At 40.7% G+C, this 21739-nt stretch overlaps 1 protein-coding gene across 1 annotated transcript; it reads right to left on the bottom strand.

Annotated features, from left to right (window-relative positions):
* Positions 1-797: 797 nt before the first annotated feature.
* Positions 798-19888, bottom strand: LOC107737095 (uncharacterized). The gene is made up of 9 exons (XM_016548509.1): positions 19749-19888; positions 10435-10547; positions 9823-9898; positions 8844-9030; positions 8528-8596; positions 5934-6880; positions 4996-5819; positions 4708-4911; positions 798-2246 (listed from the first exon to the last, which is right to left on the bottom strand). Exons 1-9 carry the CDS (start codon positions 19838-19840, stop codon positions 1996-1998), a joined length of 2763 nt encoding a protein of 920 aa, XP_016403995.1. The 5' UTR covers positions 19841-19888; the 3' UTR covers positions 798-1995.
* Between the last annotated feature and the right edge of the window lie 1851 nt (positions 19889-21739).

The following is a 21739-nucleotide window of genomic DNA, read 5'->3' as shown; positions in this document are numbered from 1 at the left end:
CTTTGATCTTCCAAGCTGTTTAATGGCACTCAGCGGGTGTTGCATGCATCAGTCCAAAAGAAGTTAAATAAAAAACGCCCATCCATAAAAAAATGTCTCATATGGCTCCGGGGGGTGGGGGGTAATAATCACTTTAATGTAGCTTGTAGACAGCTTGGAAGATCAAAGACAATTTTTAATATAACTCCGACTGGATTCGTCTGAAAGAAGAAAATCATATACACCTAGGATGACTTGAGGGTGAGTAATTTATGGGCTAATTTTCATTTTTGGGTGAACTAACCCTTTAACTATTCTGTTCTTAATGTTTTTTATTGCCTGCACAACAAATTGACCTTCAGAGTGCTTATTCAACCACGAAAATGAAACTGGTAAGCTAATAATAAATCTACAGATATTTTTGTAGGGGACCAACTACTAGAAACAGCAGGGACTTGATTTCCAACAACATTTAATGCAAACAAACCTTTTTGACTGGAGCAAAACAAATAACTGTGAAAAACAAACCTTTCAGTGCAGAGTGCAATGACACAGTGATAGATACGGGAAGATTGTGTACTGCGCTTACAAAAACAATTGAAAAATTGCTCCATTTAAAATGTAATGAACAACAATACCAAATTAGATTAGATGATTTAAAATTAATGCAGCACAGAACATCACTAGATTGAAATCTTTGGACAGAAATGTGAGGATTTTTTTCTGCTCTTCTGCATAAACAAGACCAAGTCTAGAATTACAAACAAAAAATTTTATTACCATTTCAGACAACTTAGAAAAACATACAGACAACACAAAAACAAGCTTGTCTTGCCTACGGTATATTAACATCGTGCTCTTTTTTTCCTGCAAATATTTACATTCAGTATATATACACATGAAGTGGAAATGGAAAAAACACTTGCTACAGTAAGATTTAATAGTAATAATCCCACTGTTAATAGTACGACAATATATATGTGTGTGAACATATATATATTGCAAAGTTTGAAAGGACAAAGGATAACAAAACAGCAAAGTATAGAGTATAAACTGAGGTGTTATGTGTGGTTATCATGCGTTTCCAATACACAGTTCAAGTTCTGATATGGATTTGATGGATGGATACAAAGCAAACAAGTGAATCAAAATCATCCGCTCACTCATTCATGTCCATTTCTAGAGCTACAGGACAAACAAATGCTTATTTTTCAATCCCCGAACAAGCTACCAAACAGCTAACTTCAATGGTTTGAAATGAGTGAAAAGAACCCAAAAATAAATCCTCACTCATGTTCTGGAACACAAAAGGAGGAATTCCGAAGAATGTTCTGGTCATTTTTGTTTATGCAATTACAATTAATAATGCATAAACATCAAAAAATTTCATAAATGTCATCCATATGAATCGGTGTACTGGATTCTGATGCCATATGTTATTTTTATTTGTAATTGCATTAATTAACTGGAATTGCAACGGGGAAAAAGATGCATTTTGAAAAACCAGTCAAATTTCATGAAAAATTATGACATCTGCACGTAGCAGAAAAATTTTCACAAATGTGAATGAAATTGAGGTTTGACTCCCATCAAGGCACAAGTTGCTCAGTCTGCCTGATTCTCTTGTCACTGGTGAGATATAGGCATGGCCAAAGGGAGAGCAAAGCCATTCAGACTTTCAGCTGGTCAAAAATGTTCATCTACTTTCAAGCCAGCAACAGAAAAACTTACTGGTAATCTACAGACAGAAAAATTAGTGTCCTTCGTCATAGTTGGAAAAATATTTTGGAAAAGTACACAAGTGTGCATTTCAGTCTGCTTCCCAGAGTGGTACCATTTTCCGTTTTACACACTGGACACAAATTACACACAACATCACATTAATTAAAGCATTTGTACTGTGTTTACTGTGACTGTACCATGTAAATATTTTCCCTCAGCACGTCCTCACATTCCCTCCCTTACACATCTGCTGTTATTGGATGACCCTTCCCAGCAGCGTGCCGATTCACAGCCTCAGCAGACGGACAGGACGGGTGGACCCTGTCTCTGCTGGGTTTTCTTGAGCAGCTGTATACGGTTGTGGCAGTAGAATTTCACAGCCCTCCAGTCCCGGTGGTTAGTGACCAGCAGGGGGCAGAGCTCCAGGCAGCGTTCACAGTCCGCTTTAGCCGGCACACGCAGCTCCATGATGTTTTGCACCAGGTGGGACTCGACAGCTGCCCGCTCTGCCTCAGACCAAGGTCGCTTCAGCACACCACGTTTACCTGAGACAGAGAGGAGAATGTATGTTAATCATTATTCCTGTGTAAACACTACACTCCCACTCTCCCCCAGGCCATACACATACGCTCAGGTCAATGAGTTAGCCCTGTGCTGAAGGTCTCAGGCCTGTATCTTTGCAGGCTGGTAATTAACACCAAAATCACAATGTTCTTGTATACATTTTACTAAAAATGATCCCATAAATATGATGTTTATATCACAAAAGCATAAACATAACCAGGTATGCCAATATTCTGGACGGTTACAAGAAATTTGGAGAATATTGGCATACCTGGATAATACATTACTGCTGCCGTATTTCTACATTAACTGGAATTCTTGGTTAAATAAACCGTTTATTCTGAATATCCATGTCCAAATCAGGCAGTGATATTTTAACAAAATGTAAACAAATACAGAAAAAAAAAAAAACACAATATAAGAATGGGCAACATCATATGGCTAGCATTTTGCTGTTGTCAGGGACATTAATTAAAACTACTGAGTTCAGAATCACTCAAATACAGCATACAGCATCACAAAGAATTAAAATCTGTAATTCCAGTAGTTTTAGAGCATGTAAACATACAGTGCCCTCCACTAATATTGGCACGCTTGGTAAATATGAGCAAAGGCAGCTGTGAAAATAAATCTGCATCTTTTAGTAAAATATTTAGTAAAATATCTCTGAAGTATATTCCCATTCATATTTACATTTTTTTTAGCACACCAGGGTGACTAGGAGCATGAAATTGACTTCCTGTTCCACAGGATTATAAATATGAGGAACACAAAGGCCAAATTCCCTTAATCATCCATCACAAGGAGTAAAACCAAAGAATATAGTTCTGATGTGCAGAACAAGATTGTTGAGCTTCACAAAATAGAAAGTGGCTGTAAAAAATAGCTAAAGCATCCAAAATCATGCCTCATCAGCCTCATGTTGTTCGGGAGGGTTTCAAGAAAAATCCTCCTCGCTCATCCAAAAAACAAACTCCAGCATATTCAGTTGTCAGACACGACTGGAACTTCAGATGGGGCTGGCGTCTATGGTCAGATGAAACTAAAACAGGGCTGCAAACCCACCAGATGGGTTTGGTGCATACAGGGATAAAAAGTACACCATGCCCATGATTAAATAGACTGCTGGATCTTTAATGTTGTGGGCCTATTTTTTTTTTTGCCGGAGGTCCTGGACATCTTGTTCAGATACATGGCTTCATGGATTCTATCAAATACCAACAGATAAAACATCTAAACCTGACTGCTTCTCTTAGAAATCGTATAATGGGCCGTGGTTGGATCTTCCATCAGGACAATGATCCAAAACAAACATCAAAATCAACACAAAAATGTCACTGAGCACAAAATGAAGCTTCTGCCATGGCCGTCCCAGTTCCCTGACCTGAACCCTATAGAAAATGAGTGGGGTGAACTGAAGAGAAGGAGCACCAACATGGAGCTGGAAATCTGAAAGGTCTGGAGTGTTTCAGTATGAAGGAATGGTCTCTGATCTCTTGTCAGGTGTTCTCCAAACTCATCAGGCATTATAGGAGAAAACGCAGAGCTGTTATCTTGGGAAAAGTGACGTGACGTGTAGCATAGTATGGTGTCCTCTGCATTTAACCCATCCAAGTGCACACACACAGCAGTGAGTAGTGCGCACACACACACACACTGTGAACACGCACCCGGAGCAGTGGGCAGCCATGCGCTGCGGCATCCGGGGAGCAGTTGGGGGTTCAATGCCTTGCTCAAGGGTCTCACCTCAGTCGTGGTATTGAGGGTGGAAGAGAGCGCTGGTTATTCACTCCCCCCACCTACAATCCCTGCTGGTACAGAGACTCAAACCTGCGACCTTTGGGTTACAAGTCAGACTCTCTAACCATTAGGCCACGACTGCCCTGGAAAAGGACGTTGCAATACCAACGTAAACTAGAAAAATATTTATTTCATAATGAGATTTTCCCCCTACTTTTCATTGTTTTACTTCAATGAAAGGTTAGAATTTTGTGAATTTTTGGAATGAAAGATCAAAAGGATAAACAATGCAGATTTATTTTCACAGTCACCTTTGCTCATATTTACCAAGGGTGCCAATATTAGTGGAGGGCACTGTATTTTCCTAATGAAGGCTTGACAACAATATATCTTAATTGAAAATAATGTGCATATAAATGAGGTCAATAAAAAGAATACCTTTAGGACTGACAGATATTTATTTGTTATTGATGAATTTAAATTTATGTTCTTTCCTATTCTTAGTGTAGCTACACCGTTTTAACAAAGGTTGCACTTATCAGCATTTAAAATGAAATTAAATAACCCTGGTTTAACTCGTACATGCATTGCACATGTAAACATGGATTATGTCACAATCATCAGTGCTGTCCTCATTCCCTGGAACTGAGGTGTGCAAAGGCATATTGTCACACTGTATGACAGTCATACAATCAGACTCACCAATCTTGGGCTGTCCTGAGGCCTTTTTGCGTCCCGTTGAGAGCAGGGAGCTGCCGTTCATCTTCTTGGGCCTGGGAGATTTGCTGTTGCTTTTGGTTTTCTTCATCATAATGCTGGTTGCAGGAGATGGTGCTTCAGGTTTTTCTTTACTCTGCTCAGCATCTGACTCCTCTGACAACGAGTCAGCAGAGTTTCCTGACAACACTGAAATGGAAGGATAAGTATGACTGATGTGTTCAATACTCTTTATTTACACCTGCCATATGCTTGGCACAACAACTCACTCACCATCTAACTCCAGACAGATGTGGTGTAAACTCATTCCACGGAACAAGATGCCATCTCTCTCTCCGCATAGTACCACCCGACCAATCAGACCCATCAGCCCAGGGTCCTGGCCAATGGTTGCACAGCTTTGCGTCACGTGATACTCCTTCTGCAAAAAGCTTTCCAATCGCTGTATGGCAGACCCATGCTGCCCTTCCTCCTCACCCTCACTTAACAACAGCAGTTGAGTAAGTATCGCCACCTGCCTCCGAACGCGTGTCTGTGTCAGTGCCCGCGGGTGCTGAGAACCACTGGAACGAGCCAAACTACGTAGTAAATCTGTGCCTCGTAGGGGAGTGGCTGGCGAATGATACAGCCTGGCAAACACATAGGGGTTCTGTGGATCAATTCCCACGCCGGCACGAGTCTGCAAAAGCATCTCCAGACAGGCTTCAGAGTGTGGTGGGAGGATGAGTGGCTGTACGCGGCCACGTTTCCCTTGGACTCCAACACGAGGGAGATGGGGGAGGACCATCCGCTCGAAGGGTGAGAGCGAGGCCTCCAGTGGGGTAAGAGTTGGTGGGGCACCAGATTGCACAGGGATGGGGCACTGGGGTGTGACGCGGGCCTGGTACTCGGAGACGGTGAGTTTGGAGACTTCACATTCACGGCGGCGATTGTAAAGGATGAGAAGGGCCAGACTGGAGTGACAGAGGAGACGCCATGCCTCAGCCGACTGTGGTGAGCGGGAGAGAGAAATAAAGGCAGAGTGCTGCAGCCGCCGCAGGTACAACACCAGGGAGGAAAGGGAGGAAAGAAGTGGGAGCATGTGGGGACGACGCAAACTGAGAAAAGAGAAAAAGGGAACAAGAGGACTAAGTGAATTTAAAGAGAATGGATAATAAATTTTAACAGTGAAACTGTTTTTAACATTGTGAGATCAATTGAAAATGTCTGACCTTGATAGGTTGGTCTTATCCTCTGCTCCGCTTTCTTCTTCTCTCCCTCCATTGTCCTCTCTTTCTTCTTTCGAAGGTGCTGACTCCTTAACATGGTCCAAAAACACTGGAGTGGGCAATTCCTCTTCTTTTGTCTTCTCAAAAATGTCCACCTCCTCTTTATCTTTTTTAGTTTTTCGTCCTTTTCTGGGAGGAGTAGCAGGAGTAGGTGGGCTCCTCTTTAAGACAGACACTGGAACACCTCCTCTTCTGGGCGGAGTTGTCGGGGCTGGGGTAGGACTTTTGTAAATAGGGCTAGAGAGGGCAGGGCTACTTCTGACTGGAGACAAAGAAGAAGAGGGAGGTGACTGTGGTGTTTCCACCACCACACCTGGCACAGGAGCCACTTGAAGGCATTGGGACTGCTTGCTCGATGATGGGAGAGGTGACTGTACACAAGGAGGGTCACCAGAGGTGCATGCTTGCACCATGGCAGAGCACACGTCTGGTTGGTGGGCGTGGTGTTTATCCAGATGGTGTGGGAGAGATCGGAAGTGACGGCCACAGTAAACACAGCGCTGTTTCTGTGCCATGGTGCTCTGCCCACGACCCACTGACACATTGACACTATTAGCAGGAATTCCTGAAGACGGAGGGCACTTAAACACAGGTCTGGAGAGAGCAGCGGGCTGCAGTGGGGAGGACAGGAGGGAGTGTGGAAAAGTGGGAGGATGGCTGGGGGGTCGTTGAAGTGCTTTTCTCTTAGCATGTGCAGCAGGAGAGGACAAGGCTTTGTGCCTCTTGCGGCGGTGAGGTATTCGCATGCGTGTCTCTCCATTGGCATCATCCGAGTCAAGGTCTGAATCACTTGGCTCAGAGTGAGACAAAGGAGAGGAGGAAGGAGAGAGAGACCAGGAAGGTGTGAGGTATTCCGATGCAGAAAGTGGAACTGGGTCGGACTCTTCCTCCTAAGAAACAAAAAGCACATGCATTTCTAAGATCTGTAAAAGAGTGAATAATCCAGAAAGCATTGCATTCAGGCTTTACGCTCGTTTTACTTCTGTAACATATATAAATGACAATTTTTTAAGTGTAATGACTGAAAGTGAAGAATGTAGGGCAGAACTTAATTATATCCACCAGGAAATTACTAAACATCACCAACACTCACTTTGAAGAGGTTTTTTGACCAGAAGCATCCAGATTTATTTAAACGATGATATTTCTTGTTGATTAATTGCCATTCAGTGCGTTTACATGCACCCTCTTAATGCGATTATAATGAGATTTTGGCAATATTGTGATTAAACTTTACATCATGTAAACACAATACTTCGATCTAAATAATGCGATTAAGCTCATAATAACAGCAAGCATAATCGTATTAACATAGGTGGCCTACGCCGATTTTAATCGAAATATACAGGCATGTAAACACCTTAATCCCATTATTGCCACTCTGACCAAAGTGCGCATGTGCTCGTGACATACACACTGACGTGACACGCACAATATGCAGATTAAAAACGATGGCGGAGAAGAGAGAACGTCGCATTTATTTCCAGTGGTATAGGTGCACGAATGGAAAACTCTTGTGGACTCATACGGAGATGAACACGTTCACACAGCTCCATGAATGATACCAGTGACATTCTGAAATTTTCCCTCCACTCCGAATCGCTGAACTCTGTTAGCACAACTCGCTGCCACCAGTCTCTGCTCCTTACCCTCATCCAGAGACAGTGCGTAGAACGCGACGACAGCATAGGCAAACCCAACTGAAATAGCATTGCCATCACATTTCTGTTGTGAATTCCCATCATATTTGTGCTGTGCAGTGGGGTATGTGAATAATGGCGGTAATAAAAAATAACCACAATTCTTAGCGAAAACAAATAATGAAAATAGCATGTACACAGTAAATGGGAGTGAAGAGCTTTGCTCTTGACACGTAAACATCATCATGCGATTAAGTCCTTACTCTGATTATTGGAAATAATCGCATTATTCATGCGCATGTAAACGTATTCATTGTTGTCTTAAGTTATTACATTTTTAATTTGCATGTTGTTAATTATATAGTTTTTTTTTTTTAAAGGCATTTCGAAAATTACTTCCAATACCCTAAAATAATGGTTGAACAATTCGTTTAAAGGACGCCGGCTAAAAAGGTGTGGAGCAAGATGATACAATGCCAACTTTTTTATTTGAAATAACAAAGATTGAGGAAATATGCACAGAAACCAATAAAGTGTTTTAAAAAGTGAATAGGGTAAATTTTTCATAATGACTTTACAAGTCATAGGGTCAATTCCAAGAGGAATAAACACATTTCATTACACCAAATACACAAAATAATGTTCTTTTTAGCAGCATCATATGACCCCTTTAAACGAGTATGTCTGAGATTACTGGATGAAACAATATGGAGAGGAAAATGCAGGAGATATTGGTGTGCTGTTGTGCTTATGCGTATGGTATGTTTACACTGATGGCAAGGGATGCAGCAATCATTTCATTAGGACAGGATATTCAGCAAGAGGCCTGAAAATGACTGTTGTTTGGTAACTGGGTGTGTCTATAAGTGTATTCGTAAAAATGTAATGCATATTTACCTTCTTAATGTTGCTTTCGTGGTCTGAGCTGCAATCAAAGCTACTAGGAGGTACAGTGCCATGGAAACCCTGAGAGAGGGATGCAACATCATTACAAAAAATATTTCAACCATGTGACATAAGAGTAATAAAGTCCCTCCAACACAACACTCTCATACATACACATCAATAAATCAAACATCATATGCATATAAACTCATGTCACAAACACATCTAAATTATAAACTGTCAACAATTTGCATACTATTAGTAACACTAAATGCAAAAGGAGCTCAAAGCATTGAGATGTGCTAGCCATTGTCATGGTTACACTTACCATAGCGTTTTCTCCCCACTCGGTCAAACTGTAATCCACAGTGATCTCCTCCCCCTTAGCGATGTCGCAGATCGCTATGACAGTCAGTCGCACTTGATTTCCACAGTGCACTTCACGAATGCGGCAGTTTGGTGGTGGGGGGTATGAGACGGCCCCCCTCCCTCTGCTAGAGCCCTCCTCACTCACACTGCATGAGAGAAAACTACATCAGACAGCAATACAGCAAACAAAACTGATAGAGATAACCACATCACAGCTGGGAAATCTTGCAGACCCTATTTTCTAAGCCACGGAGCGGCAGACTTATGCATGTCATGCAGTCATGCTGTCTCAGCTCTTACACCTTTGATTATTAACATTAATAACGACAAATCAAAATGTCCCGTTTGGTGTGAACTCCACATTATTAAGAATTGGATTCAGATAAATAGTGTTGAGTCACAAACAGGTTGTTTATAGCTAGTTGCTGCTACTTCGTTTGTGCTAACATATACTTGCTGAAATATTTATCTAAAGATTAACCATCAGCTCTGAAGCCTGTATAAGCCTGGCATACATTCCCAACCAGGACGAACGTCATAAATAAATATTAATTTATAATTACAGAACACACTGTTGCCCCCCACACGTCATCATTATATACAGAGATACATATAAACATATATTTCTGTCGGCACTATGACTAAACAGCAATAAACAGATACAAACACACACACGTACCATAAGCCCAGCAACGCACTATGATAAATGCACACAAACATGCACACACTTTCTCTCATTGGCCCAATGATAATAAACACATTGCAATAAACACATACACAGAGCTTGCATTCCAGAAATCCCCCACCTCCATATGCACACAACAGTATCTCTCAACCACACAACAAACAATTACTTGCTATCTCTTCCTAGCACACACACAGACACACTCATGCAGTATCTCTACTCAGACCACACACACACTCAGTCACTCACTCACCAGAGCTGAGCAGATTGAGTTTCATAGTATGGTCCATCAGCAGCAGGCACTCTGTGTTTGTCCTCATGACCATCACCTGAAACAGATATAATAGGATCTCACATAGTTATTTACACACTCATACTTTCTCTGACACATACACATGTACAATGTGCTCCAATGTGAAGTCATGATGTTTACTTCGATGAGTTAAGGTACATTCACACTTACATTGATTAAATCATTGGATGTTGGCAAGCAGGAATTCCTGCTTGACTAAAGTATCTAAGAAGACTGATCATGTGACCTCCAACTAAATTAGAGCATTCTGGGAAATTAAGTGTTCTTTTAATTTTTTTTAAGATTTATAATATGCATAAAATCTACTATTTAATTAAATTTCAATTAAAATATCCAATCTATTATTTAATGTATTAAATTTAAATAGGAAATTCTTAAACATTCTTTAAAATTCTGTGTGCTTTAATTCAAAATTCAAAAAGGCATTGAAACGTAATTCAGCTGGAATTCTCAATTCCAAAGACCCTACTGTACTCCTATTGGTAACTTCTGCATCTTTATTCTTACATATCAATTAAAGTAACAAAAAGGCTAAAAGCACACACACTTCACCTTTCTCTGGTCCATAGCTGTTCTCAGACATGCTCTCCTCCTCATCCTCTGTAGCAAAGACTCTGTCACACACTTTTACTGGTGTCCCTTTCCTTTTCCTTCCACAGCCACGTCTACAAAACACACACACACACACACATCACATTAAACGGACAGCCTGACCAACTTAATCAGCAACAAATCATAAATCACAGACAAATCAATAACCTGGATACGTCAGTGGATCAATGGAAATCACAGCACAAATCTTGTTCAATTTTGCTTATGTCTATAAATGAAAAACATGTGGCAGGAAAACATGTTTAATTAAGACTAGTTTAAAGTGCCTATGTTACTAAAAATAGTGCTACCTATACAATTAATCTTCTATACCTTAACTAAATGAAGCCTATCAACTGATCTGAATCATGATCACATCTGAATCAAGCACATCAGAAATATAATGTAATGCTCATCTTAGCAAACTCCAGTAATTAATCCACTGTGCATTCACTCTCCTTCAAGGGGAAGAATCAGTTCGGTGGAATCCCCTGTTAAAAAAACCCAGCATATGCTGGTTAGGTATGTTTTGAAGCATGGCAGCTGGTTTGAGCTGGTTTAAGCTAGTCCTTAGTTGATCATGAGCTGGTTTAAGCTGGTTATGAGCTGATCCTGAGCAGGAGCTAGTTGCTTAGGACCAGCTTAAACCAACCCATAACCAGCTCAGGACCAGCTTAAACCAGCTCATGACCAACTAAAGACCAGCTTAAAACAGGTCAAACCAGTTGCCATGATTCAAAACATACCTAACCAGCATATGCCATTTTTTTCAACAGGGTATATATGTACAGATTCTAACATAACACTGATCTAATCATGATCTAATCTAATCATAATCATCTAATCATCTGATCATTCCACAGATGCAACTGTGAATGCTTAATTAGACAAGTGTAGAGATTAGGGTTGGGCCGATAGACGATGCCATCGTCCATCGCCGATGCCTGACAGACATCACGATGTTGAGCCGGCATCGTGACCCCCCCCATACCCCCCGTAATCCGCCGCATCCCAATTCCGTTTTCAGAAAGGAAATTAAGTGTACTACAGTACCCCTAAAGGGAATAAATAGCTTACGGGATGGGAGGATAAAAAATATTTTAATACTTTCTCTCGCAATTATATCATTGGGTAATTATACTGTATAAATTGCATGCATCAGGGAGTATATACTAATATGCAGGGCATTGAAACCGCTTTCGAATGCGCGCTATCATTTTACTTTCACTTTCACTTTCGAGATTCGCGATCACACGGACTCTATACTACGGACCAGTACTGCCGCTACCACACATTTGACAAGATTAGATATTTGTCAGTGGTGCTCAGTATCTGCAAATCATTCACCATTGTCCAATCAGCCATCTCTCCTTACTCTGTGTATGTGGTAAGTGAACTTTCATAATGTAACAGTCTACCGCTAGCAAGCGGCTAACCATGACCCTTTAGTGGCTCCATAGAAGGCGTTATTTGTTTTCCATGCCTTTCTGCATACGGATTCACGCTTCGGGCACATTTTTGGTCATAGACAACATATGTTGAATATATATGTTATTGCCTAAGTGGGAAATAAAAAAATTTTTTTATAAAAACTTGGGCTATATAAAATTTCAATAATAACAAACATCATATTGTTCCGTTTGTTTTACGTATGCTCGTGTCGCTTACAGTTAAAGTTAGGGGTGCTCCGATTGATCGGCTACCGATCACTATCGGCCGATAATCACGTTGGGATGATCGATCGGCGGTCTCTTAAAGGCCGATCTCAAAAAAACGATCTCAAGCTGATGGCTGCTTCCCCTCTCACAAGAGTCACCTAAGAGGGGAATTCACCCCATTTTCAAAAATGAAATTCAGGCCCTGAATAAATGTCTAAAAATCTGATTGGAGTATCACTATAAATAGTTATAAATGATAAAAAGAAGGCTTTAAAAAGATCGGTATCAGTGATCGGTATCGGCAGATACTGCTTTCTATCATCGGCCTCAAAAATCCTGATCGGAGCACCCCTAGTTAAAGTCCTTCTCTGATTCTATTATTGTTTGTAAGGTTGCAACGTTACTTTGCAATATTTTTATATAAAATATTATATTTTTATATTTTATATTTAATATTTGGTATTTTGCATGGTCTGTTATTGGAGTAGTGTCACCTGGGTGGGAATTTTAACTCCTATTCACTGGGAATAAAAAAAAATCATTTAGCAGATGCAGAGACATAGAGAGCGGGGGGAATCCCCCCCCTCTATCTCCCCATCTCCCCACCCTCAGATTACGTATCATAACGTAACTACGTGTACACGTTATTTGGCGGTTTTTACTTGGAAAACCAGCTATATTTTCTTAGGTCTTATCACTCAGCATGCCCGGTTAAAAAACTGCTATATTCTATCTATTTATTTATAATTATTAAACCAATTCAAAGCCACAGTAACAGTAGACTTCATGCTTCATTCACTTTCCTTCATATGCCTACAAATGTGAGAAAATTAAATGCGCAAGCTCATCCAAAGTAATTTTGTCTTAAACTTTGGCACACAGATGACAAAAGAAGAAGTCTGGTGAACTCTAACCTGTGAATTTGCATAATGAAACACATTTAACCAACAGAGCAGTGGTTCCTAACTTTTTTCAAGCCTCCCCTTTGTCCGAGACAATGCTCAATGGCCTTTCTATTCTAGGCTGTACCTCTGGTACTTACTCTGTATATGTACCTCTGGTACTTTTGTTTTACAAAAAAAAAAAAAAAAAACTTAATATACATGATGTCAGTTTAAAGTCATTTCATCTTTATTCTTAGTGTTTTTATTTTTTTTTTTATTTTAATTAAATATTACTTGAATTTTTAAAAATGTTAAAACTTACTGGGGCCCCCTGGAAGTTTACTGAGCCCCTCTAGTGTGCCCTAGTCACGTTGTTGAGAATTAATAGACGGTCTAAAAGTGTGGTCACATTAGTGAAATTTGGTGAAATTTTGCAGGCAAAAAAAGCACTGTCTATTGTCAAGAGCATAGAGATATATGAAACACAGCTCACACAGAATTCACTATGACCAACTTGAACATAAGTGAAATCTGTGTAGGGAAATGTGACTGCTCCTTAAATGTCACAGATTGACCTCTTGGCTGAATTCAAAGAACACATAAGCTATGTGCCAATGAGGCAAGGGACATTTCAGTCAATGGGCCCAAAACTCTCTTACACTAGCCTTGGGCCATTGCACCATCCATATTGTCGAATCCTAACACACATGCTCATTTGCTCTCCTTTTATTGTAATTCAGTGGTTTACCAGTGCGTTTCCAAATTCGACTATGAGTACATGTTCCACAAGTTCCATTGAGATCCATTTGAATAACAGTCTCTGTTTTCTGTGGACATACTCCTGTCCAGCCTGTCAGTAAATCTTATTACACACACTTGTGTAACTCATTTTCCAAGTCAATACACTGCAAAACGTACATGCTTTTAATTCCTCCTCATTCCACAAGGCAAAATCTGTTTCCCTTTCATTCGTGTATCTCGACTCTGTTTATCTCTCTTTTTTCTTCTTTCCCTCACGGATACACACGCAAAATCCCATTCCACTTATAACAACACACAAACAAGTCAAATTATAAATGCACATGTGCAAGCAGAAAGACACACGTGTGCACAAGAACACATTAAAACACACACCTCTCTTTATAAGTTCACAAGTGCATAAACAGACACACACACACCACCCCCCAGATAGACACACACATATGTGTTCACGCACATGCAAACACACCCTACCCTTTAAAAGCCTTCGTACACACACATACACTCACACACACATATCCTCTCTTCAGCTGAGCTCACATGCACACACACACACTCACCCCTCCTCCATCTCAAGCTCACATACACACACACTCCCTCACTCACACTCTCTCAAATAACCAAGCCGGAGTCTCATATTCTCTGTCTCTCTCAGACAAACACACACACACACATACAAAAACATGTACACAAAGTCTGCAGCAAATGCATTCTCTCTGAAGATACTCACACACACACACACACACACACACACAGACGCACACACACTATTTTTCTGTCTGTCTTTCTCTCTCTCTCTCACACACACACACACACACACACGTTTGAATAATGTAAACATACATATGCAGGCTCTCAGTCTGAAGACATGCACACACTCATGCAATCAACACACACACAAACCTTTGTTGAAAACACTCTCAGCCTTATTCATTCTCACAAATAAATCACACACACACACACACACAATCTACAGTCTTCCTCCTCCAACATATAACATATCCGCCTACACACACTGCATATTCACACACACACACAACACACACACAAACTCCCTTCCTCTTTCATAAAGTAGATGCATAAACACTCCCTCTCTTCAAGACACGCACACACACACACACACTTACTTCTGTCTTTCACAGAAACACAGATGCACAAACATTCACACACTGTCTGTCTTCTTTAGTCCTCGCTCTCTCTCTTTCACACACACACACTTCTCTCTCTCTCTCTCACACACACCCGCCCTCTCTCTGCCTCTAGAGCACAAACACACTCACCCTCCCCTCCACAGTGAGCCACTAGAAAACACACACACACACACACACATAAAAACACACAATTTCTCTCACAGTTCCACACAAGCACATTCTCTTTTCCTTTATCTGTCTCTCACACACACTCTCTCTCTCACACACACACCCACCGCTCTGCTTCATGAGCACACATAGACTCACCCTCCCCTCCTCACTCAACCACACACACACCTCAGACACACACACACACACACACTCTCTCTCTCTCTCTCTCTCTCTCTCACACACACACACACACAGTCTTCTCTCTGTTTCCAAGACACACACTCTCCCTCCCCTTCTCTTTCAGTTTCAAACCTGCAAGCATGCGCACACACACACACACACACACACACACGCACACATTTCCTCACCATTTTCCCTCCTCTCTGCCTCTCACGCACACACACACACACACCCTCCCCTCTTCTGTTCCTCTCTCGTTCTCTCTCTCTCAGACACACACACACACACACACACACACACACTAGCCTTTGCCTTGCTCACACACACGCACACAGAGCCTCGCTTCTCACTCTCTCTCACACACACTTGCTCCCTCCCCTTCGCTTTTCATCACAACATACTCTCTCTGTCTTTCTCTTAAACAGACACACACTTTTTTGTCACACAAATCTGTCACTCAAACTACTTATTTTAACACATCAAAAATTACTCACTTCTAACATGCGAGCGCACTACAATCGGATTAATGCTACTCTACCACACTTAACCAACTGTCCATCACTTCAGATCTTGTTAATATCTCAGTTCTCCAAGACATTAGTGAGATTTAATGGAGAATATACTCAAGTCTCCTGCTTCTCAGATGTTTCGGCAGAGAAAAAGACCCCAATAAGTATCTCAATCTAGAGTTTCAAAAGAGATCTTAACAAGTGCATTTACATGCACTTTTAAAAGTTTGAAGCTATAATAATTTTTATTTTTTATTTTTAACAATAAATGCTTTAGCCAAAGGAAATCGTACCACTTTTCACGAAATCGGAGTATGATTGTAGATCGGCTTTCTCCAACATGAATGTGCGTTAAAGCGACAGTTCAACTAAAAATGAAAATTGCCATAATTTCATATCAGTTCTAACATGTATGACTTTCTTTCACAAAATAAGATATTTTCAAGAATGCCGGCATCCACACAACATTGGACCCCATTGACTTTCATTGCACGGAAAAAACAAAACAAATTTCTAAATATCTTTTCAAATTTGTCGTACAGATTTTAATCGACATGAATTTTCATGTTGGGATGAACGATCCCTATAAGTGGACTGCAGTTTGCTTCTGCTTTGTCCTTGTGCTCCAAAAGACAGAAGTGGCATGCAACAAAAGCAAGGTATTCTAGCAGTTTGTATCAAATTTTCGATTACACATTGTATCTTGTATACTTGGACATACAGATTAAGGGGCTGTTCACACATAGAGTGTTTTTGTATTCAACTCCACTGCTTTTCCATTGTTTTTCTAGTAAACATGTGCTAGATGGACGACTTGACCATTGCGCTCGCATCTTCCACAGCATCTCACACATGACACAGTGTTCTAAAAATGCAGCATTTAAGTTAAAATAAGTTAAAAAAAAATTAAAACGCATCTCCACACTTTAGTTTTTCTAAACGCAAAAACCAGCCCCAAGACTGTCACTCGACTTCGCAAAAACCTCGATCATAACTGTTCATACAAACGTGCTGTCTGCAATCAAATTATCAATATGATTTCAAACATTTTTCATGAAATTCTTCCAGGTTCAGATAATCAGATCTGAGCTATCCACATCAATTTTGTAGCTCTGTACTCTTACTGTATGTCAACAATTGTCTTGTAAATTTTCATTTGGGTCCATTTTTATTTCTCTATCGGATTATTAAGAGAGACATATTAGACAAAGTTAATATCTCGATTAAACAAATCCATTAAGTCTCCTAAACTATGAAAGAGCAACCTCTGAGTAATAAAAATTTCCTCTGAATCAGCTCAGAGTTAATTGAAAACTCCTCCGTTCAGGTTTTTCTTTCAAACAGCTTCAGTGAAGCTGTCTCACTCCCTTTCAAAAGATATATACAGGCTACACACACAATGCGCATTATAAAATCTCTTCGTTTTCTATACCTGCCCTGTCTCTCTCTATAAATATATCTATTCCTTGCTCTGTCACAAACACATATACAACCTGTTCATCCAGCTCTCCCTACCAAACACAATCAACAAATATAGCTGCAAGCAGCAATGACCGGGGTTCAAGCAGGGAGCTCTACCTTCTGGCCAAGTTTCATCTCTCTACGCCTTACGGTTTGGTCTGCACGATCAGTTTTAGCGGAGAAAAATAATAATAATAAAAAAAATTCTAACAATTACAATAGGGTTTCAGCACTGCGTTCTTGAACCCCTAAATACACAGACACACACTTTCAGTTATCCACTGGCTTTATACACGCATAACTCCCAGTGATTACACATAAACACATACTGACCCAAACACTGCTGTTCTCTTTTCTCTCTCACAAACACTCACATTCCCTCCTCCCCTCAGTAACACACGTGTGCTCAAACACACTTCCCCGGTCTCTCACGTACACACATCACACACTCACACACACATCAACGGACTTCACACACTCTCTTCTCACATTTAAAATGCACATCTTCTTCAGTACCATGTGTACACTCTCACACACCTTTCTCCTGACAAACATACACACCTTGACAATAATACCTTTTAGATGGTCCACTCCACCCCACCCAAACACATATGTATACACGTGTTTTTCTATCATAGTGGGGGATTTTCCATTGACCATTGTTTTATACTGAGCAAATGATATTTTTGATCACCTAACCTTAAAGGTCCCATGGCATGAAAATTTCACTTTATGAGGTTTTTTAAGCTGGTTAAGGCCACACACACACCCACCCTCCACCTTGCCCCGCCTCTCTCCTCCTCATTAGCATTTAAAGCTACAGACACAGAAATGGCACGTCCTAAGGAAAGCTCATTGTGGGACTGGCTCGTAGTGGCTGAAATTCTGCACCAAGGCTGAATTTCGGGAAAGAGACTTCAGATACAGTACTAGGGACCACTTAGGCATATATAAAATCATCCAAAAAGAAGCATGTCATGGGACCTTTAAACATTGCCCTCATAGAAACCTTTCTATGTTTTTATATTTTCATTATTTAGTATATACAATAAGCCGTTTCTCTCACGACAAGTGTTGTCTGGTTCTCACAATGTAGGTGATTTCAGGTTTTCCTGTCTTCAAACAGACATTTGGCCCCCGTATAGTTTAGACACAACCTAAGCACACACACACCAAGACTCTCTCACATATACACACCTTTTATCTACTGTCACATGCAATCACACACTCATTCTGTCTCACACTTTCACTGTCAAACACTCTTCCCCCTTTCACACACACACACACACACACACACATTTTGGGTTTCCATAGACACAATGATTTTTATACTGTACAAACTGTATTTTCTATCCCCTAACCCTAAATCTACCCCTCACACAAAACTACTGGCATTTTTAAGATTTTCAAAAAACTTAATTCCGTATGACTTATAAGCTGTTTTCCTCATTGGACCCAAAAAAATGTCCCCACAAGGTCAAAAATGACCAGTATTACTATCCTTGTGGGTACATTTGGTATAATGTCCCATAATGTAGGGAATACCAGGTACACACACACAGACACACAAACAGTCTCACAAACATACACACCAGCATATTGTGTCTGTCTTTATCATGCACACTCACTGTCTTTCCCTCCCTCTCATGCACTCCCTCACATACACACACGCAAGCACTCTCTCTCTAGCATCCTGGCGGCGTGATGCCGACACAGCACTCTATCAGATATACACACACAGGCACACACACACACACACGCACACACACTCTCCCTGTGACACAGACACTCAATCATACACACACGCTCTCCCTGTGAGACACACACACACACACGCACACACAGGCACACACACGCACACAAACACGCTCTCCCTGTGACACACAGACACGCAATCATACACACACGCTCTCCCTGTGAGACACACACACACACACAGGCACACAAACACGCTCTCGCTGTGACACACAGACACGCAATCATACACACACGCTCTCCCTGTGAGACACACACACACACACACACACACTCCGTGGCACAGACACACACGCAATCACACTCACACATACACTCCATGACACACAGGCACACACGCAATCTCACACACACACACACACACACACACGCTCTCTCACACGTCAATTGTTTATTCAGAGTTAATAGTGATTAAACCCTACATTCTGCATTATTTTTTAAACTGAAAATTTATCCGTTACACTGGTAACGTTAGTCACTGTCATTTAAATGACACACACACACACACACCTGATTCCAGTGACAACAGAGCAATAACGTTTTTTATAAAGAACAACTTAACTTCATAACTGAATAAATAAAACATTTCTTTAGCTTTGTTTACCTTATTGTTTATCTACAACTATTTTAAAAACTTCAGTCACTACTATAATTTTGTCGTAACGTTAACATAAAAGTGACATTATATCTGGCAGACGTTTCTGAGCTTTAAAGTCAGTGTCATTTCTGGAAATGTTACTTCTTTCTCGAGTCTGTTCACTCCCTCACCCTCGCGGCTGTGGCGGTTTGCTGCTCTCTCCGTTGCTGTCCAGCGTCGGCGGCTCCTGGTTGTCGAAGAGCAAGCGAACGGTCTCCTCCATTCCCGCTGATGAGCGCTGTCCTCTCACAAGCAGCGCTCGCGCTCTCCCTCTCTAGTAGAGGTTCTTCCAGACGATACCATTCACTCAGACGCTAGGGGAGGACCTGCGGCCGGACAATCAGTGCACTTGTAATTCAGAACTTGTAAATACTTCGATGGGCATTTTTGTTCGAACCCACCTGCTTTATAACATTTAATTTTGGTTTTATTGCTGGTGGGAAATTATTTGAATTATGAAAAAATAGAAACCTAAACTCCCCCATATTAAAGAAATGGTTGCAACCTCTAGTATAGGTTGGGGTGGTATATCTGTTTCTAAGCGAAGTTGATTGTACTCATCAGATAATATTGACAGGTCTGTTGCAGTTTTTTTTTTATATTACGGCAGAATAAATATTTCACCTTCATTTAATTCCTGACTAACTTTAATCAAATAACAACAACACTCTATACGTTATAGTTTTTTTTATGTTAACGTAGTCGTAGATACAGTTCTCTACTGCTACCCCCGAGTAGTTTGCCGCAATTATGCGCTCGATGTTGATAAATAAGGGCTATGCAATGGAGAAAAATATCACATTTTCATAATACAATGTATTTATATACCCTTCAATACCTAAATGCCATTTTCAATAAAAATTAGAAATTATATGAGCTATCCATATGCGCTCCGAAAATATTTTCAAATTATGTATTCATATGAAGACTATTCTGGATTTCTCTATCACCACAAACCTCTGACGCACACATCTAAACACACCCTTCCCCCACTCTCATCCCTCACACACACACACACACACACACGCACGCACGCACACAGGAGCGCGCACCATCACAGACTCACTCACTCACTCACACACACACAGAGACAGACAGACAGTTTACAAGTGTGCATACAATCTGAGACTAGTATGCAAAAACACTCAAACATACACATTCACATACATGTAATGATCAGATAACAATCTTTTAAAATGCACATATGGATATGTAACACTTCTACACATACACATTTCAAATCATATTACACACTATATATATACACGTTATTGTCAAGTAGTAATTCACCCTTCAGTCTCTTTTGACCATACACACACATTGGGTTTCCATGTTTCACGGGAACATTCCACAGGCATAATAATTTTTATACTGTACAAACTGTATTTTCTATCCCCTTTCCCTACCCCTCACAGAAAATTTTAGATTTTCAAAAACTTCAATCTTTGTGATTTATAAGCTTGTTTCCTCATGGGGACCAAAAAAATTTCCCCACAAGGTCAAAATTTGGTATTACTATCCTTATTGGGTCATTCGGTCCCCATAACGTGGGGAATACCAGGACCACACACACACACTTGTATATGTGGTTTACAGGGGCTCTCCATAGACGTAATGGGTTTTATAAACTGTATTTCCTATCCTGTTAGCCTAACCCTACCTCTTACAGAAAACTATCGGCATTTTTGAATTTCAAAAAACACAGTTTAGTACATTTTTAAAGCATTTGGTTTACAAAGACACAGGAAGTGTCCTCATAAACCACATTTACGTTTTAATACTCATGTCAATATACACATTTGTGTCCTCATAAACCATGTATTCAATCACACACACACACACACACACACACACTGTAGACCTCACAAAGGCATGTGTTTCCACACTCACACACACACACAATCTGACTCTCACACACATTCCCCCTCCTACGCAAGCGCACACACACATTCCCCCTTTCTCGCCTCACACACACACACACACACGCGCTCTCTTTAACACACCCCTCCCCCTTTCATTCTCTCACACACATCCTGCCTCATGCGCACACATCACATATACAGTCACATTCGCTCTATTCTCTCTCACTTTGTAACTCACTTGCACATGCATACTCAGACAA

The sequence above is a fragment of the Sinocyclocheilus rhinocerous genome, unplaced genomic scaffold (genome assembly GCF_001515625.1).
Source record: "Sinocyclocheilus rhinocerous isolate Xijiao unplaced genomic scaffold, SAMN03320098_v1.1 scaffold344, whole genome shotgun sequence".
Taxonomy (NCBI): domain Eukaryota; kingdom Metazoa; phylum Chordata; class Actinopteri; order Cypriniformes; family Cyprinidae; genus Sinocyclocheilus; species Sinocyclocheilus rhinocerous.
The sequence above is the reverse complement of the archived record's forward strand: the minus strand, read 5'-3'. Positions and strand labels throughout refer to the sequence as shown.

What these genes read in the sequence shown, in the direction of transcription:
- LOC107737095 (XM_016548509.1), bottom strand. Translation starts at nt 19,840, where the DNA reads ATGGAGGAGACCGTTCGCTTGCTCTTCGACAACCAGGAGCCGCCGACG. An exon ending in CAGCTATGGACCAGAGAAAG is followed by an intron (nt 9,899 to 10,434) that starts GTGAAGTGTGTG and finishes TATCTGTTTCAG; the next exon opens with GTGATGGTCATGAGGACAAA. An exon ending in ACGAAAGCAACATTAAGAAG is followed by an intron (nt 6,881 to 8,527) that starts GTAAATATGCAT and finishes TTTGTTTCTTAG; the next exon opens with GAGGAAGAGTCCGACCCAGT.